Source organism: Callorhinchus milii, unplaced genomic scaffold, assembly GCF_018977255.1.
Source record: "Callorhinchus milii isolate IMCB2004 unplaced genomic scaffold, IMCB_Cmil_1.0 Scaffold4, whole genome shotgun sequence".
Classification (NCBI taxonomy): domain Eukaryota; kingdom Metazoa; phylum Chordata; class Chondrichthyes; order Chimaeriformes; family Callorhinchidae; genus Callorhinchus; species Callorhinchus milii.
In genome coordinates this window covers 52,072,582-52,098,354 of record NW_024704745.1, presented here as the reverse complement: position 1 = coordinate 52,098,354, position 25,773 = coordinate 52,072,582, and the positions used below count along the sequence as shown (strand labels likewise).

The 25,773-nt window shown below is 50.1% G+C and overlaps 1 protein-coding gene across 4 annotated transcripts in view; it reads left to right on the top strand.

The window, feature by feature from the left end:
• The first annotated feature begins 4,056 nt into the window (after nt 1–4,056).
• The window catches only part of caska (calcium/calmodulin-dependent serine protein kinase a), a 301,664-nt gene continuing 279,947 nt past the window's right edge, over nt 4,057–25,773 (top strand). For 2 of the 4 annotated variants that reach the window (XM_007901662.2, XM_007901648.2), the window contains exon 1: nt 4,057–4,164. In XM_007901662.2, coding sequence (XP_007899853.1) covers nt 4,106–4,164 — 59 coding nt within the window. In that variant the 5' untranslated portion in view covers nt 4,057–4,105. The remainder of the gene's footprint in view (nt 4,165–25,773) is intronic. The other 2 variants (XM_007901656.2, XM_007901639.2) reach the window with 1 other exon arrangement.

The following is a 25,773-nucleotide window of genomic DNA, read 5'->3' as shown; positions in this document are numbered from 1 at the left end:
ACTTAATGCAAGCTTATTTTATTTGCCTTCATCAGACAAGTAAACAGGAATGAAGTGAACTACAATAAACATGGTACTATATTTCATCAGATAAACAGTTTTAAAGTGGAGAATTTTACGTGTAGGAATTCTACTGAACATTTTTAAAGTTTTCAAGGTCATGTAAAAGTCGAAGTATTGCTTGGTAATTTTGAATTGCTGTTGCAGTTTTATAGCAACTAAATTTGAAACGAGATTCTATTTTGATGTTAGGATAGATATTCAAAGAACAGATATTGTCATAATTTTTACTTACAATAAATCAATGTTGGCGCACCGCAACACATTATTGTAATATTTTGCTTCAGCATGGTGACTTTTCAAACAGGACTATAATTTTACATTAAAAGATACCTCACAAAAAGCCTTCAAACCATAGCAAGAAGATCACAAAGATAAGCCAACAATAGAAATCAAGAGTCCGAAACATACACTGAAAAAGTACTACACTCAGTTGCCTTCCAAGTAGAGATTAGTATATGTTTTACACATGTAAACATAATTGCTTAATTCTTGCAAAAAAAAACTAACCACAAAAATCTTCATCCTCACCTCACCCAAAATCCACAAGACAAATGCTCTCTGTTTACTCGTTATTGCATTTGCTGCTCATAATATTTTTCTCCACATTTTCATGGACAAGTGAAATATTACATTCCTAAAAAACTAAATAAGTAACTGGTGACAAGTTATGAGCTCAGTTGTGCATGCAGTAAACCCCGCATTGAACACATTTCCTTGAAATGTGTTCTCTCTTTCCGTGTATATATAAACAATAATCCAAAAGATCAGGCAAGTCAAGAATGAAAACCCCCAAAACCACGGAAAAAACAGGTCTGCTGATGGCAGGTGAAGGGGAAATGTGTTTCAGTGTACTCCTCAGATTAATCCTGCAATAAATAATAATAATAAATTGATATAATGCCTTATCATGTTGTTGTGCTTCATATAATATACTGCAAAGTGAATTGAATGTATATTTTGTGGGCAAAATGCGGCAGCCAATTGCGCACAGCAGTGTCCCACAAACAGTCATGGATTGAGTGACCAAATTATTTGTGTTTTTTATTAATTTATTAATTTATTTTAAGGGATTATTACACATTATTATGCAATCTGGTGGCAGTGTCAGAGGAGAGTGGCTCCTGAGAATTGAACCCGAGTTCGATGATATTATCAATGATAATTATCAATGATAATATTCACACATTAGAGATTAATGCATAAAATGAAATAAATGATACAAAATGGAAACCAACCATAATATGAAGGGAAAGTTTACTTACTCAACAGTCCTGTTTCTTATAGGATTATTATTTTATCATATGCAAGGACTATTCTTATTCATTTCTGAATGGAACTAGACATCCAAAATAAGTATCCTTTATTTCTTCGGGTCATTCCTTACTTGCTGAAACAAAATTCCAAATGAACGTCCTTTTGCTCCGATTTGTTAAGGCGATTTGTTTTGTGTGACAGAGATTTCAATCTAAATGTATTGGCAGCTTCACTTGGCAAAGTGAAATCAAACCTCTCAATAACTTTCTCAGTCATTCTCTTCATAGCAACTCTACCAATTACACTGCCAATTGGGACAGACAGCTCCCGACCTCAAATACAGTATTAGGGGTGATTTCCCTGAGTTTGGAACCACTTGGTATAGGATTATGACTGTATTTAGACATTTTTAGAAATCAAGAGACACAGTTACAATTGCATATTCTACAGGTACAACATAGAGAATGTTGTAATATGGACTTGTAAATCTTTCTAATGTGTTTGTAGATGGTATTTTTCCCTCTCCCTAACAATGTCGTTATTAATTCTGCAGGTAGACGAGGTGGATTTGGGAGAATGCGTTACATGAATAATAATAATCCTTGCATTTGATATAGCGCTTTTCATGTTTTCTAGACGTCTCAAAGCGCTTCACAGAATATACTGTAAAGTGAATTGACTGTAAATTTGTGGGCAAAACATGGCAGCCAATTACACACAGCAGTGTCCACAAATAGCCATGGATTGAAGTGACCAATTTTCTTATTTTTTTTCTTGAGGGACCATTATCAAGCGAGTGGAGTAAGGAAACTTGCCCGAGGTTTCGCCCTGCCGGGAATCAAGCCCAGGTCTCTCGCTTGCGAGGCGAGTGCTCTGACCACTGAGCTGCAGGACAGGAGTACCTGAGTAGGAGTAGGAATGGCTAATTCATTCCATTCGGTATTGAATAATAATAAACCTTGCGTACGGTATAGTGTTGCTTCCCAGAAAGGCAGTTCAGCTAAGAATTCCGAGCCGGCGCTCTCCTGCCTTCTCCGGAGAGAGAGTGAAGATATCCAGCCTCCTGGACCTTGTGGCTGAATTATTGTGAGATAGTGCAAAAGCTGTGTGGCTTTATCTGTAGCCCCACTGCCCCTCCCTCTGCTATAACATTCTTCTCTATCGTGATTTGGTTTGACTGAACACAACAGTAATACAGCTGAGGGTGGAGCGGTAGGATTAGTATTAGTATTATTTGGCTCGGATGCATTTGCCTTGGTAGTGTGTGTGTGTGTGTGGGGGGGGGGGGGGGAGAGGGGGACTCCTCTCGAATAGCTGAAAGGGTTTTATTTTTGCAAAAAAAAAGACAAAAAAAATCGCATTGAGATGGGACGGCGAGCAACCCCCCCCCCCCACACACACCGCCCCCCCCCCACACACACACACCGCCCCCCCCCCACACACACACACCACCGCCCCTCCACACACACACACCACCCCCCCTCCACACACACACCGCCCCCCCCCACACACACACACCGCCCCCCCACACACACACACCACCCCCCCCCCACACACACACCGCCCCCCACACACACACCGCCCCCCCACACACACACCGCCCCCCCACACACACACACCACCCCCCCCACACACACACACCGCCCCCCCCACACACACACACCGCCCCCCCCCCCACACACACACCGCCCCCCCCACACACACACCGCCCCCCCCCACACACACACCGCCCCCCCCACACACACACACCGCCCCCCCCCACACACACACACCGCCCCCCCCTCCCTCCCTCTGATCAAAGGCTGGTGCAGGGAGGGAGCCACGCGCGTCACCGCAGCCTCCGGGATTCTTCTCTCTGTCGTTGTAACCACAGGGAGAGGTGGGGGTGGGGGGTCCGCCCTCTGACGCATGCGCGGTGCCAGTGAGAGGGTGGCGGGTTCCGAGGCATGCGCTCTGGGCCGGGAGGGTGGGAGTGGGTGGGGCCGCCGCCCTGTTGTGCCGGCGGTGGCGCATGCGCGCGGCCTCCGGTGCTGTGGGTCTCGTGCTGACGCATGCAGAGTGCGGACGTCTGAGCGGCCGGAGAGCGAGCGGGCGGGCGGGCGAGCGAGAGCGCGAGCGGGCGGCGGGGCTGGTGAGCGCGCGCGCGCGCGCAGGCGGTTATTGGCTGGTTCCGGTGGGGGGGAGCCGGACCGTTCAAAGCGCCGCTGCCAACGGTCTCTCGTCACCGCCGCCGCCGCCAGAGTGGGGGGTTAATCTGAGCGGCGCACCGAGAGGAGGCGGAGGGGGCTGGAGGGAGAGGAGGAACCGGCTCACCACATACCAGCGGACGGGGAGAGGAATCAGTAACACGATACGAACGGCGCCGAGCGCACCATCTAAACAAACAGGCGAACAAAAGCCGCTTTCGCCTCACCCCCGTGAATTCCCGGGGCTCGGCCTGGGCTCCGAGGGAACGAACGGCTGCATATCCCGAGACACGGAGCCGCGCGCCGACTGTGGATTACTTGGGTTGGAAGACGGAGAGGAGAAGGTGGGGTCGTGAAGGAGAAGGGGAGAGCAAACCCGCCCGGAGCCCCCCAGACCCGCTTCTCGGCTGCTCTCTCATTCCGCTTTACTGGCGGCGTCGTGGGAACCTGATTTTTGTGAACTCCTTCTCACTGATCCACACGGGAGAAGATTTCATTTTTCTTCCCCCCCACCCCCACCCCCACCCCCCCCCACCCCCCACCAACTGGAGAGGGTATTTATTTTACTCCTCTGATCCTCACTCCTCTTTTAATTGTCGACCATGGCCGACGATGACGTCCTGTTTGAAGATGTGTATGAGCTGTGTGAAGTGATCGGAAAGTAAGTGTCTTTTAATATGTTTTAAACAGGAATAACCGCTGTTACAATCTGGTTCCTTACGGTTGTGGTTTCATTCGTGGATTTACGAGCCAGGCCATCGCTCTCTTTCCAGAGGATTACAGGATGAGGCCGAGAAGCGGTTTATTATTTAGTTTTTTTGTGTGTAACCACCACCAAAAGGTCTCGTAAATTGCCTTAATTCTACATGTTCGAATTCATAAGCTGTGCGCCATTAAATCTGTCTTTTCTCCGTTTTATTTGCATTTATAGGGAGGTGGTCGTGGATTGGGTGTAATTGTGTCATTTAACAATTTCGAATATCGCTGGTGGATAGGATCGTGTTGCATTTGAATACTATAACACCTTCATTTGAAAGAGTGGTACATCAGATATTTTCTTTCTGTCCACCCCTTCCCTACATACCATTGGGTGTAAATGTAACATCTAGCAAATGGCAAATATTAGCATTGCTGAGTATGATTTACACTCGTGTGCTGTGCGATGATTCAAAGAGCTTATTCTTTTGTTAATATGATGATCCATATTTCCCAAACTGGATGCGTTGAGACTTCGTTTAAAGTCTTGCACCGTGAAGGAAGGCAAGAGAAATTGCTAAGCATTCTCACTAAATCTATTAAGTCACTATTTTATGTCTGCAATGTATCAGCAGAGTTTCATTGTTGTAGCTAAAATGTTAATCATAGCGGCCAGTGACTTGCAGGATGGAAAGAGTTGTGGTTTATGTTCCTTGTTGACCGGAATGGGATGTGCATGCAGCCTGTGTAAATTTTGAATTTCATCTGTGTACTTTTTAAAACTTGAGAAATTATTTAATTATAGGTGTTTTTTGCCTTGTTTGGCCTGCTACATGTAACCCACAGATATATAGTCAATTCACTTTACAATATATTCTGTGAAGTGCTTTGACATGTCTAGAAGACGTGAAAAGCGCTATATCAAATGCAAGGATTATTACGAATCTAGATGTTTAGTATTGTTACATGATCGTATTGGTTGTGTTGTGCAATATTCATTTAAGGAAATGATGGAAGATAGTATTTGTTTATCAAACTTTGTTTCTGCAGGTGCCATATTAGTTTTGCAAACAAAACTAAATATTTACAAACATGAAAAAAATGTACTTAGAAAAGTGCTGATTGTGTAACATAGTTACCACAAAACTTTTTTGTTACCCTCATACAGTTTAAGTTTATTGTAAGCACATAACTTCGACTTTTTGCATCCTTTTAATTTATAAAGTCTCTCAAGCATAAAGTATACTACTGTAGGCTATGTATATAACCAATCTCACTACACAGTGGGTGACTGTAACTGAAAGTGATTTTCTCTTATCTCTTATGTTTTTACAGGTAATGTGTGTTTCAAAGTATAATTGTGGCATTTAGCTGTCAATGAAAACAGGTCTGGTAATGTGTGAATTTGACCTGAGATTGCTTCGGAGTCTGGTAATCTGTTGTAATTTGACATGTGAAAAAAAATGTGTTGTGTTATGGTTTCTTATTTGTCCTTTTTTGCTTGCCTACCCTGTGGTGATCTTTTCAGATGGTGTATTGTAACAGGATGAAAGGGTACCCCTAATGTAATGATCCACACATCATTGGTTACCTGAAGGGAGGGGCAGTGATAATAGTATTTTTTGCAGTACTAATGGGCTATAACTAAATTCTATAGATCTTTACCAAACTAAAGTGATGCCCAGCTGTTTTTTGGGGGGTTAATATGTACATAGGATTGGGAATCAAAATTCTTAGATCTGTTTACAACTGGGAAATTGTGTGTCTGATGGTGAAAGTTTGGAAAATATTGCAGATTGTACTTGATTTTTTAAAAGACAAAATTCCCCCTATAAGCACAGTAGCATTTGGGGAAAATGTGATCATTGAGTGTTTTTTAGTTCTACAACAACTTGCATTTATATAGCTCCCTTCATGCAGGGTAGTGTCCCACAGCACTTACTGTAATGTATATAATTTAATGTACATTACTGTATATAATGTACACAGAACAATCAAGCAGTTATTTATAGACCACCTTTAGCATTATTTATTTAGGTTAGTAAATTAGTAATGTAGTATTTAATTTTTTGTAAGGTTATTGTGGTGGGCAAAGGTTAAAATTAAAAATGGCTATGATAGATAGTCATAGTCAAGGCTGATCAGTGTGTTTCTTTTAAGTTCATTCAAATATCTTTTAATACCTTTAGGAATTGTAACACTTTATTCACAAAAAAGTTAAGGTTCATATAAATTTGGAAAATGTGAAAAAAGCAAAACTTTAGTTAGACACCTTTTAGATTATTTTTAAAATTAATGTTTTATTTTGTGAACCATGGATATAAAGCCCCCCCAAATCGTCATGAAATCAGGCAAGCACCACTGCACATATGAGAACAACGGGTCTTTGTTTTTGTGTCTTTGTGTTTGCCTACTGCTCCTAATTATCATGCACTTACCTGGATCTGATCTCTCCACCTCGTACAAAACTACTTGTATCCATACAACTTGAGGAAAACCTGATAACCCAATCTTACCTCTGCACTGGAGCTCAATGTGGACAGTCAAATTTAAATAGTTGGCATGTGGTGACGTTAAGGTGACATTTTACTTTGTTTCTTATAGTTTTTCAGAAAAAAGTTATAAGCTTCATTTCCATGGCACCAGATAAAATGTTAGAAATATATATAACGTATATTTTGACTTTCAATAGATTGGCTTGACAAAAATAGGAAATAGAGCTTCTGTGCAACTTAGATGAAATGTTTCATCAAATTTATGCGTGAATGTCAGTTTGTATATGTAACCCTATGTATAGATGTCATCCTGTCTCAGTGGTGGTATCACCCTGGCTCAGTTGGTTGCACATTTGTCTGAGTCAGAAAGTTTGGGGTCCAGTCTGCATGTACAGATGGGTGTAAAAGGTCCTTTGGCGCTATTGGAAAAGAGAAGAGAGTTTCTCTGTGTCTTGGCTAAAATCCCATTCCCTGACTGTTTGTGGATCAACACTGGGTGCAAATTGGTTCTTGGGCTTACCCAGAAATGCGGTCACTTCATGTAACAGGAAATATCTGAAGCATTTTGAGATCTTTTGACATGAAGAGGAGTTGTATCAATTGCAGCAGTTATTATAAAATCAACATAATTACATTAAAATCTCCCTCCTACTTGTTTTTTATCACCTTATATGTTTTATCAAATTATTTCCATTTACTTTAGTTCAATAAAATTTTGGAAAATAAATTTGAGTGTGAGTTTCCTGATTTACAATTTCACAGTATATTTAATTTCCAATGTTAATAATCATTAAAAAGTGAAAGAATTTCTTCAGTCTAACCTTCACCTATGTAAAAACCGTACTGCAGCTGTTTTTACTTTCTCGCTACTCCATACTTTGAAGTTTCCCTGCACCATTTCTTCAATTAGAGTGCTGTGAGCAGATGACCATATTCAGGACTCCCATCAACACGACTCTTACACTAACTGCCCAAGGATGTACTTAACTGTAGAATTTTCTCTACCCTATAATTTCTGCACGACTATCTTTACCTCCTTCTTGTCCAGTTTGGTCAAGATTGAGAACTTCTAAAGACTGAGACGTAAACCTATATCGTGGGAGTCCTGTAGCCCAGTGGTTAGAGCACTCGCCTCGCAAGCGACAGACCCGGGTTCGATTCCCGGCAAGGTAAAACATTGGGCAAGTTTCCTTACTCTACACCCCTCTGCTTACCTAGCAGTAAGTAGGAACCTGGTTGTTAGTTGATGGGCTTTTCCGGAGATAATAATCCTTCAAAACAAAAAGAACAATAGTGATTTGGTCACTCAATCCACGACCGTTTGTGGGACACTGGTGTGCGCAGTTGGCTGTTGCGTTTTGCTCACAAGTATACAGTCAATTCACTTTACAGTATATTCTGTGAAGCGCTTTGAGACGTCTGGAAGACGTGAAAAGCGCTATATCAAATGCAAGGATTATTATATCATAGCACTGGCAAAGTTTCTTTAAAATAAGCTTTTTATGACAGTATTTTAAACTAAGGATGGAATTTTAGCATCAAATGCAATTATTTATTTGACTCGTGCAATTTGAATCAATTTAACTCATGCAAAAGAGCTTTTTTTTACATTTTTCAATTTTGTAGATGGAGCAGTGTGCATTTGAAGACCTTACATTGTCTATCTGCGTAGTTTTCACCTAGTGAAGTTAAATTGGGCGAAGACAGAGAATTGATTTTCTAATAATGCTGTTGTATTTAGGAGAAAAGAGTCATGTTTCTGAAGTTTGTGTTTTAGACTGTCCAAGCTCTCCTGGATGAAAAGAGTAAACAATAATACATTATGAATCAAACTGAGCACCATTAGTGGCTGGTTCAAAATTGCCACTGACACTGGTTGAATATGAATACCCATCCACCTGCTTTTTCAGTTGGGGAATATAATAATAACCCTTGCATTTGATATTGCGCTTTTCACATCTTCTAGACGTCTCAAAGCGCATCACAGAATAGACTGTAAAGTGAATTGACTGTATATTTGTGGGTGAAATGCGGCAGCTAATTGCGCACAGCAGTGTCCCACAAACAGTCGTGGATTGAAATGACCAATTTATCATGATGTATTATGGAGAGAGAGTTTAAGAAAAAAAACAGTTTTGAGTTGAAGTACCCTCTTTACATACACAGAGCTGATCCCAAAAGAATTGTTGCATTTTTCTGTTTTTTTCATTATTTTATAATTATTGATTTATGTAGGGGTAGCAGTAGAACTTGTTGAGTAGATTTCTGGAGTCCTGTAGTTCAGTGATTAGAGCACTCGCCTCGCAAGCGTTCGATTCCCAGCAGGACGAAATATTGGGCAAGTTTCCTTAGTCTACACACCTGTTTACCTATCAGTAAGCAGGAACTCAGTCAATTGGTGAATTGCTTTTTCGAGGGATAATAATTCCTTCAAAAAAATAAATAAATTGGTCACTCAGTCCATGACTGTTTGTGAGACACTGCTGTGCGCAATTAGCTGCTGCATTTCGCCCATGAAATAAACAGTCATTTCACTTTACAGTATATTCTGTGAAGCATATTACGACGTCTCGTAGATGTGATAAGGCGCTATATCAAATGCGAGCATTATTATTATTTTTCCCCCTCTTAAACCACAAGTTGTGCATTTGTAATCTGAACAATAAAATCCATGCACATCTACAGCAGCACGTTTTGCCGAATTTGATTTTGATTAGGAAAAATAAAGTACTTTGATTCAGACAAGGCTAACATTATTTTAATTGGACCAAAAGCAATCCGAAATTCTTGTTATGAAGGGTAATTAGTCCAAAAGTGTCCTCTAATGCATCTTCTATACCAATAAAACAACTCTGTCAGTGTGTCACTGTATCTAACAATCATGCAATAACAGATTCATGTAAAGAAATGATTTATACCTCATTGAAAAGATCTTGCAACTGGCAGTGTCATGGACATATTTTTGGGTGAGATCTCATATCATTGACGAGCTATATTAAACAAAGCTTTAATTAAGCCCTAAAATATGAAGTATGCATCGCATTCTACAACTATGTAGCGACAGAGGAAAGCACACACCGTTCAGAGAGATGCATGTATATTCTGCAACAAACGTATGGCCCTTTTTCTGGTTGTCATGGGAGCTAGATTCCTTCCATGTGGGGCAGACTGGGAGAGCCAGAGAGCGAGCGCCGGCGGGCCAGCCCCCGAGAGCGCCGGCGAGCCAGCCCCCGAGAGCGCCGGCGAGCCGGCCCCCGAGAGCGCCGGCGGGCCGGCCCCCGAGAGCGCCGGCGGGCCGGCCCCCGAGAGCGCCGGCGAGCCGGCCCCCGAGAGCGCCGGCGAGCCAGCCCCCGAGAGCGCCGGCGGGCCAGCCCCCGAGAGCGCCGGCGAGCCAGCCCCCGAGAGCGCCGGCGGGCCAGCCCCCGAGAGCGCCGGCGGGCCAGCCCCCGAGAGCGCCAGCGACAGGGATGCGGAGAGAGACAAACAGGGAGAAGCGGACAGGAAGAGTGGGGGAGGGAGAGCGGCTGAGAGCAAGAGCGGGGGAGGCGGGAGGGGAGACGGGCGAGTGAGAGGGAGGGGGACGGAGATAGACAGGGGGAAGACAGGCAGGGAGGCGGGAGGAGAAAGGCTGGGAGGCGGAGAGACACAGAGAGGGAGGGAGAGTGAGAGAGAGGGCGGGAGGCATGGTTGAGTGAGGGGGAGAGACGGAGGGAGAAGGGGTGGGAAGGAGGGAGATTGGATGGGAGGGAGAGAGACTGAAGGGAGGGGAAGAGAGAGGGAGAGAGAGGGAGAACAAATGAGGCTGAGACTGAGAGGCTGAGAGGGAGACAAAGAGAGGCTAAGATTTGAGAGAGAGTTTGAGACCAAGAGAGAGGCTGAGACTGAGAGAGAGAGAGACAGACAGACTGACAGAGGCAGAGAGACTGAGGCTGACAGCGAGGGAGACTGAGGCTGACAGCGAGGGAGACTGAGGCTGACAGCGAGGGAGACTGAGGCTGACAGCGAGGGAGACTGAGGCTGACAGCGAGGGAGACTGAGGCTGACAGCGCGGGAGACTGAGGCTGACAGCGCGGGAGACTGAGGCTGACAGCGAGGGAGACTGAGGCTGACAGCGAGGGAGACTGAGGCTGACAGCGAGGGAGACTGAGGCTGACAGCGAGGGAGACTGAGGCTGACAGCGAGGGAGACTGAGGCTGACAGCGAGGGAGACTGAGGCTGACAGCGAGGGAGACTGAGGCTGACAGCGAGGGAGACTGAGGCTGACAGCGAGGGAGACTGAGGCTGACAGCGAGGGAGACTGAGGCTGACAGCGAGGGAGACTGAGGCTGACAGCGAGGGAGACTGAGGCTGACAGCGAGGGAGACTGAGGCTGACAGCGAGGGAGACTGAGGCTGACAGCGAGGGAGACTGAGGCTGACAGAGGCAGAGAGACTGAGGCTGACAGAGGCAGAGAGACTGAGGCTGACAGCGAGGGAGACTGAGGCTGACAGCGAGGGAGACTGAGGCTGACAGAGGCAGAGAGACTGAGGCTGACAGAGGCAGAGAGACTGAGGCTGACAGCGAGGGAGACTGAGGCTGACAGCGAGGGAGACTGAGGCTGACAGCGAGGGAGACTGAGGCTGACAGCGAGGGAGACTGAGGCTGACAGCGAGGGAGACTGAGGCTGACAGCGAGAGAGAATGAGGCTGACAGCGAGGGAGATGCTGAGAGACTGAGGCTGAGAGACAGGCTATGAGAGAGAGGGACTGAGGGCGAGAGAGTTGCTGAGGCTGAGAGAGTGACGCTGAGAGAGAGAGAGCGAAGGTGAGACTGAAAGGGAGAGTGACTGAGAGAAAGCGAGTGGCTGAGGGAGGCTGAGGCTGAGGGAGGCTGAGGCTGAGGGAGACTGAGGCTGAGGGAGACTGAGGCTGAGGGAGGGAAAGAGAGAGAGAGAGACAGGCTGAGGCTGAGAGAGTGAGGCTGAGGCTGAGAGTGAGGCTGAGGCTGAGAGAGAGACTGAGGCTGCGAGAGAGAGAGAGGGAGGCTGAGGCTGAGAGAGGGAGACTGAGAGAGACACAGAGAGAGACTGAGCCTGAGAGAGAGAGACTCTGAAGCTGAGAGACACGGAGGCTGAGAGAGTGAGGGAGACGGAGGCTGAGAGGCTGAGGCTGAGAGTGAGGCTGAGAGAGGGACTGAGGCTGAGAGAGGGACTGAGGCTGAGAGAGGGACGGAGGCTGAGAGAGGGACGGAGGCTGAGAGAGGGACGGAGGCTGAGAGAGGGACGGAGGCTGAGAGAGGGACGGAGGCTGAGAGAGGGACGGAGGCTGAGAGAGGGACGGAGGCTGAGAGAGGGACGGAGGCTGAGAGAGGGACGGAGGCTGAGAGAGGGACGGAGGCTGAGAGAGGGACGGAGGCTGAGAGAGGGACGGAGGCTGAGAGAGGGACGGAGGCTGAGAGAGGGACGGAGGCTGAGAGAGGGGACGGAGGCTGAGAGAGGGACGGAGGCTGAGAGAGGGACGGAGGCTGAGAGAGGGACGGAGGCTGAGAGAGGGACGGAGGCTGAGAGAGGGACGGAGGCTGAGAGAGGGACGGAGGCTGAGAGAGGGACGGAGGCTGAGAGAGGGGACGGAGGCTGAGAGAGGGACGGAGGCTGAGAGAGGGACGGAGGCTGAGAGAGGGACGGAGGCTGAGAGAGGGACGGAGGCTGAGAGAGGGACGGAGGCTGAGAGGAGGGACGGAGGCTGAGAGAGGGACGGAGGCTGAGAGAGGACGGAGGCTGAGAGAGGGACGGAGGCTGAGAGAGGGACGGAGGCTGAGAGAGGGACGGAGGCTGAGAGAGGGACGGAGGCTGAGAGAGGGACGGAGGCTGAGAGGGACGGAGGCTGAGAGGGACGGAGGCTGAGAGAGGGACGGAGGCTGGAGAGAGAGGGACGGAGGCTGAGAGAGGGACGGAGGCTGAGAGAGGGACGGAGGCTGAGAGAGGGACGGAGGCTGAGAGAGGGACGGAGGCTGAGAGAGGGACGGAGGCTGAGAGAGGGACGGAGGCTGTGAGAGAGGGGACGGAGGCTGAGAGAGGGACGGAGGCTGAGAGAGGGACGGAGGCTGAGAGAGGGACGGAGGCTGAGAGGAGGGACGGAGGCTGAGAGAGGGACGGAGGCTGAGAGAGGGACGGAGGCTGAGAGAGGGACGGAGGCTGAGAGAGGGACGGAGGCTGAGAGAGGGACGGAGGCTGAGAGAGGGACGGAGGCTGAGAGAGGGACGGAGGCTGAGAGAGGGACGGAGGCTGAGAGAGGGACGGAGGCTGAGAGAGGGACGGAGGCTGAGAGAGGGACGGAGGCTGAGAGAGGGACGGAGGCTGAGAGAGGGACGGAGGCTGAGAGAGGGACGGAGGCTGAGAGAGGGACGGAGGCTGAGAGAGGGACGGAGGCTGAGAGGGACGGAGGCTGAGAGAGGGACGGAGGCTGAGAGAGGGACGGAGGCTGAGAGAGGGACGGAGGCTGAGAGAGGGACGGAGGCTGAGAGAGGGACGGAGGCTGAGAGAGGGACGGAGGCTGAGAGAGGGACGGAGGCTGAGAGAGGGACGGAGGCTGAGAGAGAGGCTGAGGCTGCGAGGGAGACTGAGGCTGCGAGAGAGGGAGACTGAGGCTGCGAGAGAGGGAGACTGAGGCTGCGAGAGAGGGAGACTGAGGCTGCGAGAGAGGGAGACTGAGGCTGCGAGAGAGGGAGACTGAGGCTGCGAGAGAGGGAGACTGAGGCTGCGAGAGAGAGGGAGACTGAGGCTGCGAGAGAGGGAGACTGAGGCTGCGAGAGAGGGAGACTGAGGCTGCGAGAGAGGGAGACTGAGGCTGCGAGAGAGGGAGACTGAGGCTGCGAGAGGGAGACTGAGGCTGCAGAGAGGGAGACTGAGGCTGCGAGAGAGGGAGACTGAGGCTGCGAGAGAGGGAGACTGAGGCTGCGAGAGAGGGAGACTGAGGCTGCGAGAGAGGGAGACTGAGGCTGCGAGAGAGGGAGACTGAGGCTGCGAGAGAGGGAGACTGAGGCTGCGAGAGAGGGAGACTGAGGCTGCGAGAGAGGGAGACTGAGGCTGCGAGAGAGGGAGACTGAGGCTGCGAGAGAGGGAGACTGAGGCTGCGAGAGAGGGAGACTGAGGCTGCGAGAGAGGGAGACTGAGGCTGCGAGAGAGGGAGACTGAGGCTGCGAGAGAGGGAGACTGAGGCTGAGAGAGGAGACTGAGGCTGGAGAGAGGGAGACTGAGGCTGAGAGAGGGAGACTGAGGCTGGAGAGAGGGAGACTGAGGCTGAGAGAGGGAGACTGAGGCTGGAGAGAGGGAGACTGAGGCTGCGAGAGAGGGAGACTGAGGCTGAGAGAGGGAGACTGAGGCTGAGAGAGGGAGACTGAGGCTGAGAGAGAGAGGGAGACGGAGGCTGAGAGAGAGAGGGAGACGGAGGCTGAGAGAGAGAGGGAGACGGAGGCTGAGAGAGAGAGGGAGACGGAGGCTGAGAGAGAGGAGACGGAGGCTGAGAAGAGAGGGGAGACGGAGGCTGAGAGAGAGAGGGAGACGGAGGCTGAGAGAGAGAGGGAGACGGAGGCTGAGAGAGAGAGGGAGACGGAGGCTGAGAGAGAGAGGGAGACGGAGGCTGAGAGAGAGAGGGAGACGGAGGCTGAGAGAGAGAGGGAGACGGAGGCTGAGAGAGAGAGGGACACGGAGGCTGAGAGAGAGAGGGAGACGGAGGCTGAGAGAGAGAGGGAGACGGAGGCTGAGAGAGAGAGGGAGACGGAGGCTGAGAGAGAGAGGGAGACGGAGGCTGAGAGAGAGAGGGAGACGGAGGCTGAGAGAGAGAGGGAGACGGAGGCTGAGAGAGAGAGGGAGACGGAGGCTGAGAGAGAGAGGGAGACGGAGGCTGAGAGAGTGAGGCTGAGAGAGTGAGGCTGAGAGAGTGAGGCTGAGAGAGTGAGGCTGAGAGAGTGAGGCTGAGGCTGACAGAGAGGCTGAGGCTGACAGAGGCTGAGGCTGACAGAGGCTGAGGCTGACAGACTGAGGCTGACAGAGAGAGGCTGAGGCTGAGTGACAGACTGAGGCTGACAGCGAGGGAGACTGAGGCTGACAGCGAGGGAGACTGAGGCTGACAGCGAGGGAGACTGAGGCTGACAGCGAGGGAGACTGAGGCTGACAGCGAGGGAGACTGAGGCTGACAGCGAGGGAGACTGAGGCTGACAGCGAGGGAGACTGAGGCTGACAGCGAGGGAGACTGAGGCTGACAGCGAGGGAGACTGAGGCTGACAGCGAGGGAGACTGAGGCTGACAGCGAGGGAGACTGAGGCTGACAGCGAGGGAGACTGAGGCTGACAGCGAGGGAGACTGAGGCTGACAGCCAGGGGACTGGGCTGGACAGCGAGGGAGCTGAGCGGAGGGAGACTGAGGCTGACAGCGAGGGAGACTGAGGCTGACAGCGAGGGAGACTGAGGCTGACAGCGAGGGAGACTGAGGCTGACAGCGAGGGAGACTGAGGCTGAGAGACAGGCTATGAGAGAGAGGGACTGAGGGCGAGAGAGTTGCTGAGGCTGAGAGAGTGACGCTGAGAGAGAGAGAGAGAAGGTGAGACTGAAAGGGAGAGTGACTGAGAGAAAGCGAGTGGCTGAGGCTGAGGGAGGCTGAGGCTGAGGGAGGCTGAGGCTGAGGGAGGCTGAGGCTGAGAGAGGCTGAGGGAGACTGAGGCTGAGGGAGGGAAAGAGAGAGAGAGAGACAGGCTGAGAGAGTGAGGCTGAGAGTGAGGCTGAGAGAGAGACTGAGGCTGCGAGAGAGAGAGAGAGGGAGGCTGAGGCTGAGAGAGGGAGACTGAGAGAGACACAGAGAGAGACTGAGCCTGAGAGAGAGAGACTCTGAAGCTGAGAGACACGGAGGCTGAGAGAGTGAGGGAGACGGAGGCTGAGGCTGAGAGTGAGGCTGAGGCTGAGAGTGAGGCTGAGGCTGAGAGTGAGGCTGAGAGAGGGACTGAGGCTGAGAGAGGGACTGAGGCTGAGAGAGGGACTGAGGCTGAGAGAGGGACTGAGGCTGAGAGAGGGACTGAGGCTGAGAGGGACTGAGGCTGAGAGAGGGAGACTGAGGCTGAGAGAGGGACTGAGGCTGAGAGAGGGACTGAGGCTGAGAGAGGGACTGAGGCTGAGAGAGAGACTGAGGCTGAGAGAGAGACTGAGGCTGAGAGAGAGACTGAGAGAGAGACTGAGGCTGCGAGAGAGGCTGAGGCTGCGAGAGAGAGAGAGGGAGACTGAGGCTGAGAGAGGGAGACTGAGGCTGAGAGAGGGAGACTGAGGCTGAGAGAGGGAGACTGAGGCTGAGAGAGGGAGACTGAGGCTGAGAGAGGGAGACTGAGGCTGAGAGAGGGAGACTGAGGCTGAGAGAGGGAGACTGAGGCTGAGAGAGGGAGACTGAGGCTGAGAGAGGGAGACTGAGGCTGAGAGAGGGAGACTGAGGCTGAGAGAGGGAGACTGAGGCTGAGAGAGGGAGACTGAGGCTGAGAGAGGGAGACTGAGGCTGAGAGAGGGAGACTGAGGCTGAGAGAGGGAGACTGAGGCTGAGAGAGGGAGACTGAGGCTGAGAGAGGGAGACTGAGGCTGAGAGAGGGAGACTGAGGCTGAGAGAGGGAGACTGAGGCTGAGAGAGGGAGACTGAGGCTGAGAGAGGGAGACTGAGGCTGAGAGAGGGAGACTGAGGCTGAGAGAGGGAGACTGAGGCTGAGAGAGGGAGACTGAGGCTGAGAGAGGGAGACTGAGGCTGAGAGAGGGAGACTGAGGCTGAGAGAGGGAGACTGAGGCTGAGAGAGGGAGACTGAGGCTGAGAGAGGGAGACTGAGGCTGAGAGAGGGAGACTGAGGCTGAGAGAGGGAGACTGAGGCTGAGAGAGGGAGACACAGAGAGAGACTGAGGCTGAGAGAGAGGGAGACTGAGGCTGAGAGAGAGGGAGACGGAGGCTGAGAGAGAGAGGGAGACGGAGGCTGAGAGAGAGAGGGAGACGGAGGCTGAGAGAGAGAGGGAGACGGAGGCTGAGAGAGAGAGGGAGACGGAGGCTGAGAGAGAGAGGGAGACGGAGGCTGAGAGAGAGAGGGAGACGGAGGCTGAGAGAGAGAGGGAGACGGAGGCTGAGAGAGAGAGGGAGACGGAGGCTGAGAGAGAGAGGGAGACTGAGGCTGAGAGAGAGACTGAGAGAGAGAGACTGAGAGAGAGAGACTGAGAGAGTGAGGCTGAGAGAGTGAGGCTGAGAGAGTGAGGCTGAGGCTGACAGAGAGAGGCTGAGGCTGAGTGACAGACTGAGGCTGACAGCGAGAGAGACTGAGGCTGACAGAGGCAGAGAGACTGAGGCTGACAGCGAGAGAGACTGAGGCTGACAGCGAGGGAGACTGAGGCTGACAGCGAGAGAGACTGAGGCTGACAGCGAGGGAGACTGAGGCTGACAGCGAGGGAGACTGAGGCTGACAGCGAGGGAGACTGAGGCTGACAGCGAGGGAGACTGAGGCTGACAGCGAGAGAGACTGAGGCTGACAGAGGCAGAGAGACTGAGGCTGACAGAGGCAGAGAGACTGAGGCTGACAGCGAGGGAGACTGAGGCTGACAGCGAGGGAGACTGAGGCTGACAGCGAGGGAGACTGAGGCTGACAGCGAGGGAGACTGAGGCTGACAGCGAGGGAGACTGAGGCTGACAGCGAGGGAGACTGAGGCTGACAGCGAGGGAGACTGAGGCTGACAGCGAGGGAGACTGAGGCTGACAGCGAGGGAGACTGAGGCTGACAGCGAGGGAGACTGAGGCTGACAGCGAGGGAGACTGAGGCTGACAGCGAGGGAGACTGAGGCTGACAGCGAGGGAGACTGAGGCTGACAGCGAGGGAGACTGAGGCTGACAGCGAGGGAGACTGAGGCTGACAGCGAGGGAGACTGAGGCTGACAGCGAGGGAGACTGAGGCTGACAGCGAGGGAGACTGAGGCTGACGGCGAGGGAGACTGAGGCTGACGGCGAGAGAGACTGAGGCTGACGGCGAGAGAGACTGAGGCTGACAGCGAGGGAGACTGAGGCTGACAGCGAGGGAGACTGAGGCTGACAGCGAGAGAGACTGAGGCTGAGAGAGAGACTGAGAGAGATGCTGAGAGACTGAGGCTGAGAGACAGGCTATGAGAGAGAGGGACTGAGGGCGAGAGAGTTGCTGAGGCTGAGAGAGTGACGCTGAGAGAGAGAGAGAGAGAGAAGGTGAGACTGAAAGGGAGAGGGATTGAGAGAAAGCGAGTGGCTGAGGGAGGCTGAGGCTGAGGGAGGCTGAGGAGGCTGAGGGAGGCTGAGGGAGGGAAAGAGAGAGAGGGAGGCTGAGGCTGCGAGAGGGAGGCTGAGGCTGCGAGAGGGAGACTGAGGCTGCGAGAGGGAGACTGAGGCTGCGAGAGGGAGACTGAGGCTGCGAGAGGGAGACTGAGGCTGCGAGAGGGAGACTGAGGCTGCGAGAGGGAGACTGAGGCTGCGAGAGGGAGACTGAGGCTGCGAGAGGGAGACTGAGGCTGCGAGAGGGAGACTGAGGCTGCGAGAGGGAGACTGAGGCTGCGAGAGGGAGACTGAGGCTGCGAGAGGGAGACTGAGGCTGCGAGAGGGAGACTGAGGCTGAGAGAGAGACTGAGACAGAGAGGCTGAGTGAGGCTGCGAGAGAGGCTGAGGCTGCGAGAGAGAGAGAGGGAGACTGAGGCTGAGAGGGAGACTGAGGCTGAGAGGGAGACTGAGGCTGAGAGAGGGAGACTGAGGCTGAGAGAGGGAGACTGAGGCTGAGAGAGGGAGACTGAGGCTGAGAGAGGGAGACTGAGGCTGAGAGAGGGAGACTGAGGCTGAGAGAGGGAGACTGAGGCTGAGAGAGGTAGACTGAGGCTGAGGGAGAGACTGAGAGAGAGACTGAGAGAGAGAGACTGAGGCTGAGAGAGAGACTGAGAGAGACACAGAGAGAGACTGAGGCTGAGAGAGAGAGACTCTGAAGCTGAGAGAGACGGAGGCTGAGAGAGAGAGGGAGACGGAGGCTGAGAGAGAGAGACTGAGGCTGAGGCTGACAGAGAGGCTGAGGCTGAGTGACAGAGAGGCTGAGGCTGAGTGACAGAGAGGCTGAGGCTGAGTGACAGACTGAGGCTGAGTGACAGACTGAGGCTGAGTGACAGACTGAGGCTGAGTGACAGACTGAGGCTGAGTGACAGACTGAGGCTGAGTGACAGACTGAGGCTGACAGAGAGAGAGAGAGAGAGAGGGAGACGGAGGCTGAGAGAGGGAGAGGCTGAGAGAGGGAGAGGCTGAGGCTGCGAGAGAGGCTGAGGCTGCGAGAGAGGCCCGCGAGCGAGGGAGCGAGCGAGCGAGGGAGGCCTGCGAGCGGGCCGGCGAGGCCGGCGGGCGGGCCGGCGGGCGGGCCGGCGAGGCCGGGCGGGCCGGGCGGGCGGGCCGGCGAGGCGGGCCGGCGAGGCCGGTGGGCGGGCCGGCGAGGCCGGCGGGCGGGCCGGCGAGGCCGGCCGGCCGGCCGGGCCGGCGAGGCCGGCCGGCGAGGCCGGGCGGGCGGGCCGGCGAGGCCTGTGGGCGGGCCGGCGAGGCCAGCCGGCGAGGCCGGCGGGCGAGGCCGGCGGGCGGGCCGGCGGGCGGGCCGGCGGGCGGGCCGGCGAGAGCCGCGGGCGGGCCGGCGAGAGCCCGCGGGCGGGCCGGCGAGAGCCCGCGGGCGGGCCGGCGAGAGCGAGAGAGCGAGCGAGAGCCCGAGAGAGCGAGCGAGAGAGCGAGCGAGAGAGAGCCCGAGAGAGCGAGAGAGCGAGCGAGAGAGCGAGCGAGAGCCCGAGAGCGAGAGAGTCAGAGAGCCCGAGAGCGAGCGAGAGCCCGAGAGCGAGAGAGAGCGAGAGCCCGAGAGCGAGCGCCCGAGAGCGAGCGCCCGAGAGCGAGCGCCCGAGAGCGAGCGCCCGAGAGCGAGCGCCCGAGAGCGAGAGAGCGAGCGCCCGAGAGCGAGAGAGCGAGCGCCCGAGAGCGAGAGAGCGAGCGCCCGAGAGCGAGAGAGCGAGCGCCCGAGAGCGAGAGAGCGAGCGCCCGAGAGCGAGAGAGCGAGCGCCCGAAAGCGAGAGAGCGAGCGAGCGAGCCTGCGAGAGCGAGCGAGAGCGAAAGCCGGGAGCGAGCGAAAGCCGGGAGCGAGCGAAAGCCGGGAGCGAGCGAAAGCCGGGAGCGAGCGAGGGCCTGAGGGCCAGCCAGATATCGAGGGCCCGAGTGCCAGCCAGCGAGCGACTCCGAGCGAGCGACTCCGAGCGAGCGAGAGTGTGAGACTGAGGCTGTGAGAAAGCAAACAAGAATGAGAGGAAGAGACCAAGACTGAGCGTGAGAGACTGAGAGAAAGTGACTGAGAAAGAGAGAGCGAGAGACACCGAGATGTGCAACAGTGGAAGCCTCAGAGTTAATGTTGGTTCAAACCAAGGTAATAATGACCAGTGAAGTCTAGAGGGACCAAGCATTTGTAACTCGTAGACCAGATTGCATACTTAGGAAGCAATTTGTTAGGGAAAATTTGCTGATGCTTGAAATTGATAGATAGAGAGATAAATTCTTCAGGGGCAAAGGTTAGGTATGTTCAAATAAGTATGTTATCTGGAATTAAGCTAGAATGTACATAAGTGGGAATTTGTTGCTTTTCATGCGATTGTGAATAAAAATGGGTGATGTTCTAAGGATACATTTAGCATGATTTCAGACAGGGAATGCAGACGTAACCTTTACAAAATAGTGAAACATGACACAATGCTGCATTCAGCTGTACAGGGATTCCTTTTTTCTTTGTTGTTGCTAAAGATACAATACAAACAATGCAAAATTACATTTGTGTAGCACCTTTCTGGTCAGGAAGACGCAAGATTGTTTTGCTTGCAGATTCTTCCAGGTATCAGAAATCTTGCCCAGAAGGATGTAGACTAGGAGAGTAGCAGTCTGTTTTCAAGGTACCCTCAAAAAATGTTTTTTTCTTGGACCAACAAATTTAAGATTGATGGAAAGAATAAGGTTTAGATGTTCCATAATCCAGCCATAACAAGAGGTATATCATGCTAATAGCAGTACAAACCTTATCCTGTAGGAAATAAGGACAGGAGATGTAAACTATTTTATTTTCTATTTTGTCTTATTGTATCAGTAATAGCCTTTTAAAATGCGAAGAGAAGAATATGGTTTTACTCTGTGGATTGGAGTCAGTTACATAAACTGCAACTGGTTTAAATTTAGTAAATCCAACAATAAACTTTTTTATGAACTTTTTAAAACCTATTTGCTTATTAATAGTTTCAGCTCTTGTGTACTATTACTATTGTTTAAAAATTAGGCTTTCAAGTATATTTGTTTAAATGTTATAAATCTCTGTAAATGTTTTTAAATAATACATTCTGAATGTAACGCTTTGTTATATATTTCCAGCAAAACAATTGCATTATTTGTGTCCCACTCCACTTTCAATTTTTTTACATGTCATTGTTATGTTGGGTAATGGATTTCAGTTTTTTGAATGGCCATCAAGTTTAGTATAACTTTGATACAAGAATGATTTTATGTGTGTAAGATTAGAATGTTTGAGGTTGGTGGGCCGACTTGAATATCAGTTATTAATTATTATGAAATAATATGCAAAAAGAAATGAGGCTTTTGTTTCAGGGGAAATTACAATATAAGCTTTCCTTAGTCCAGAATTCAGTCATTGGCAGTCGCTCTGATGACAATGTATCTCCAAATTGAATTTAGGGAGATGCTGAATATGTTGCAGTAGTCTATGCTGAAACTGGATGCCACAGCCTAGGCTCCACATCTGTGTGGCCAGGTTCTGTAGAATTATTGCTATAATACTGCTTGTTGCTCCACTAAATGCTGCAGCTTTATCCAGATTTATGTGTTTATCTGTTAAAAGTGTGGTTTCTGTATCTTTTTAAATTAACACGTGTATTGGGAATAATGAAATTTGGGTGGAAGCAAGATAATTAGTGCTGTATAGGAAGAAGCAATGAAAGGAATAGTCGAGTTGTGTATTTGTCTATCAGTATTGCTGTGAAACATCTGAATAAATGCCAAAGAATTCTAGATCGAATGATTTGGAACTATTGGATTGATTTGTTTACAGAAATACTCCAATTTGGTCACATCAAATGAGGCTTAAAATCAGATGGTGGTGTTACTGATTAACAAGTTACAAATGTTATTGACATACAACAAATTACAATTAATTGTCACTGTTCCTGGAAATGCAATTTTGCCTCTTAAATTTCCTGTTCTGATATAAATAAATTGCAAATTAAATTTGAAAAATTCTGAACTATACTAATCAATATAACATGATACATAAGTAGGGTTTTGCTGTATTCACAATGGCATGTTTGGTGGTCATTTTGTCGTATAAACTGTACTCAGGCAGAGGGCATCACTTTGGAGGTCTGCTCCTTATACAACCTAATGATAACAGCAACATTGCAATTTTCAGCTTGCAGAATAAATGAAATTGGCGATAAGTGCTCCGGGAAACTGCCCTGTGTGAGGGGCACTATATAAATGCAAGTTGTTGTTGAATCGTATTAGGCTCATTGATAAAATCTGTTTAAGGCTCTCAGGATAGTCCCTTGAGTGAAGAACATTCAAACCTGATAGTATTAAGTAGGTTGTGGCACCTATTTTGAATTGAGGTTTTGCTGTAGTAAAACTTTTCAGATCTGATGCAATGCTATTTGTAGTGCAGGAAACAAGATAGCTTAATTAAAAAAGTGTTGCAAAAGTAGGCATCCTTTCAATCAGGACTTGTAATCTTGAGAATCTTGTTTTTCCTCCTTTCACTTTGATCTTCAAATTCGAGGTGTCCTGTATTTAAAAAGTATCCAGAACTTTAGCTACTGTCACTAACTGGAAATGCTATAATGACATGTTGCACAGAGAATATAATATTCACATTTTGCCCATCTGTTAACTGAACCCACCTGCAGTCCAAGATCAAAGGTTGACACTTGGAATGTTTTTGTTTCGACATGCTTCCATAGTTTTGTGGCATACCATTACTGTGATGTCACTTCCATCCCAATAAAAGAACTGTAGATCCAAATCTGGCACGATGGTTGCCAGATGCTGTGTAAAATCCATTGGTACCTAACTATAGTAAAAAAATCGACTACATGTTATATGTTTAAATATTAAAAAATTGCATTTAAATAACACCTTCATGGGGAATCTTTCTCTAAAGTAATGGTGTTAACATCCTATTGATTTTGTGAGGTGTCTATGCTTGATAGTTTTTTCTTAACTGTGTGTCAGCCTATCCCAGTGATAGCACTCTCACCTGAGTCAGAAGGTTGTGAATTCAAGCCCCACGTCGGGACTTGAATAATTATTAACTGTAGTCTTTTTTGACATTTAAAAATAAGATGCAACAACTTAATAATAATCCTTGCATTTGGGTATAGGGTCTTATCATGCTGTTCAGATGTCTCAAAGTGCTTCACTGGATATACTGTAAAGTGGATTAATGTATTTTGTGGGTGAAATGGGCAGCCAGTTGAGCACGGCAATGTCACACAAACAGCCATGGAGTGAGTGACCGATTTTATTTGGGGGATTGTTGGCCAGGACACCGGGAGAAACTCCCTTCTCTTTTAAATTATTTGATGGGTTCTTTAACATCCACTTGAACAGGCAGATGAGACCTCGGTTTAACATCTCATCTGAAGGACGGTACTTCCGACAATACAACACACCCATTCTTCTGTTTGTCTTTGCTGAAATCAGGTGACATACTGCAGACCAAGGTTTGTGCCTTCCTGGTAAACTCAGGTTCACACTGGGTTTTGCTTTGACCAGAAGACCCATCGAAAAGCTATAGTAATGAGTGGCACAGCATAGATATTTTAAACTGCAACTAATTTGATAAAACAATATTTGTTTATGTTGAACATCTACTTGGATGTTACATAAAGTTGCATAATTGTTTCATTGAGGCAAAATAGAATCAAATGCTTTTGGAATCAAATGCCGGATACATGAAAAACAGACCTTGGGTGCAAAAATTGTTGACCAGGAGAACAGTTCCAAAGAAAGTAGATTCCATTCTTATAGATACATTTTAGCATGTTGGAAGATTTAATTTACTAGTTAGTGATAGCAAGTTCAGAAGCATTCAATTGCATGATACCTGTTTGAGTATGGATGGGTTGAGTTGTGTCCTCCAGACTGCTTGTGGATTTACCTGATGTCTTCCAAAAATTATGTCAAGATACTTGTCTAGGGCTTAGGCAAATTGGCTCCAGGGAAGCAAATGGAAGAAGATTCTACTTGTTGAGAGCTCTTCAAATATGTATGCCTTCACTTAATGATCAGCATTCAGATTACCAGCATGATGCATTTTACAGTACTCGTCCTGGAAGAACCACCCTACTTAGCATTTTGACTCCTGGAGCTGAAGAGATTTTTCCATTTCTAAGTCTCATTGATATCTCCGATAAGCTGAACAGACTGGTAAACCATCAGCAACAATAGTACTGATTCTCCCTCGTAAAGGTAGACAGATTTTTACTCTAATCATTTTCTCAATGGATACTGCAAAAAGCAAAACTATTATTTGAGCTTACTGTATGTGGATGACACACAAATCTTCTCCAGTACCAACCCCAGGTTTGCCAATGTTCTATCAGTTTGTCTGGCAGACATCAGGGCCTGGATAAGTGTAAACTTCCTGCAGCTGAATGTGGACAAGATGGAACCCATACTCCTTGACCTTACTTTATCCCCTTACTCCTTGACCTTACTTCATCCCCTTACTCCTCTGGCTCATTCCCCTCATTCAAGCACCTTACACTCTACCATCCCTCATTCCCCCCCCAAATAAAACCTCCCCCAACTTCATCTCTGACGTCTCCACCCTCCTAGCTTCCCTCTGCCTCTGTTCTTAATGCTTCCTCATCCTCGGCAACTTCAACCCTTACTTCACCCCGCCCTGCTCTATCTCCTCAGACTTCTCCTTTCCTCTCACAACCTCTTGCAACAACAACAACCTTTGCCACTACATTCATGGCCACCCACTCAACCTGGTAATTATCTGGGGCTTCAGTGTCTCGGATATCACAATCACAGACAAAGCCATCTCCATTTCATCTCCTTCAACTCAATCCCTCTCCACCACCAAACCCACCTCCGTCTCCTACCGCCCCTGGAAAAAATCTCCCTGCAAGTTGCCGTGCTCTGTCCCCACTCATTTGTCCATCTGTGACTAGAGCTCTCTCTGCCTCCTCAACCTCTGTGCAGGCATCGATACCGTGGACCACTCCATCCTCCTCCACCGCCTCTCCTTTCACCTCAACCTTCAAGGTTCTGTCTTTGAATGGTTCAGGTCTTATCTCACACCATCTCCAATTTGTCTCCGCCAACGGTTTCTCTTCCAGCTCCCGCACAGCCTCGTGTGGCGTTCCGCTGGGCTCTGTCCTCGGTCCCTCCTCTTCAACCTCTACATGCTCCCCCTTGGTGACATCATTTGCAGACATGGGGTCACCTTCCACATGTACCCGGATGACACTCAACTCTATCTCACTGCCTCCACCCTTGATTACAGGACAACTGACGTCCTGACAAACTGTCTGTCTGACATCAAGTTCTACAGCTGATTGTCAGCAAGTCTGAGGCCCTCCTGATTGGCTCACACCAGCGCCTCCGCACCTCAGGCTCTGGCAGCATCAGCATCCACGGTTGCACACTCCACCTCACCAAGCCGGTTAGGCACCTGGGGGTCTGGTCCCCCATATACGTCCTTTGTCCCCCATGTCCGTGCCATGACCCGCTCTGCTTTCCCCCATCTCCGCAACATTGCCCAACTCTTGCCACTGCCTCACCCCTCAGGCTGCCGAATCCCTCATGCACGCATTCATCACCTCAACGCTCGACTCCAGAAACTCCCTCGTTGGCCTCCCCAACTGTTCCCTCCACAAGCTGCATATCATCCAGAACTCTGAAGCTCGTGACCTCTCCCGCACCAGGCTCCGTGATCCCATCACCCCCACCCTTGGCTGGCTCCACTGGCTCCCTATGCCTCAAAGGATAGAATTCAAAATCCTAGTACTCA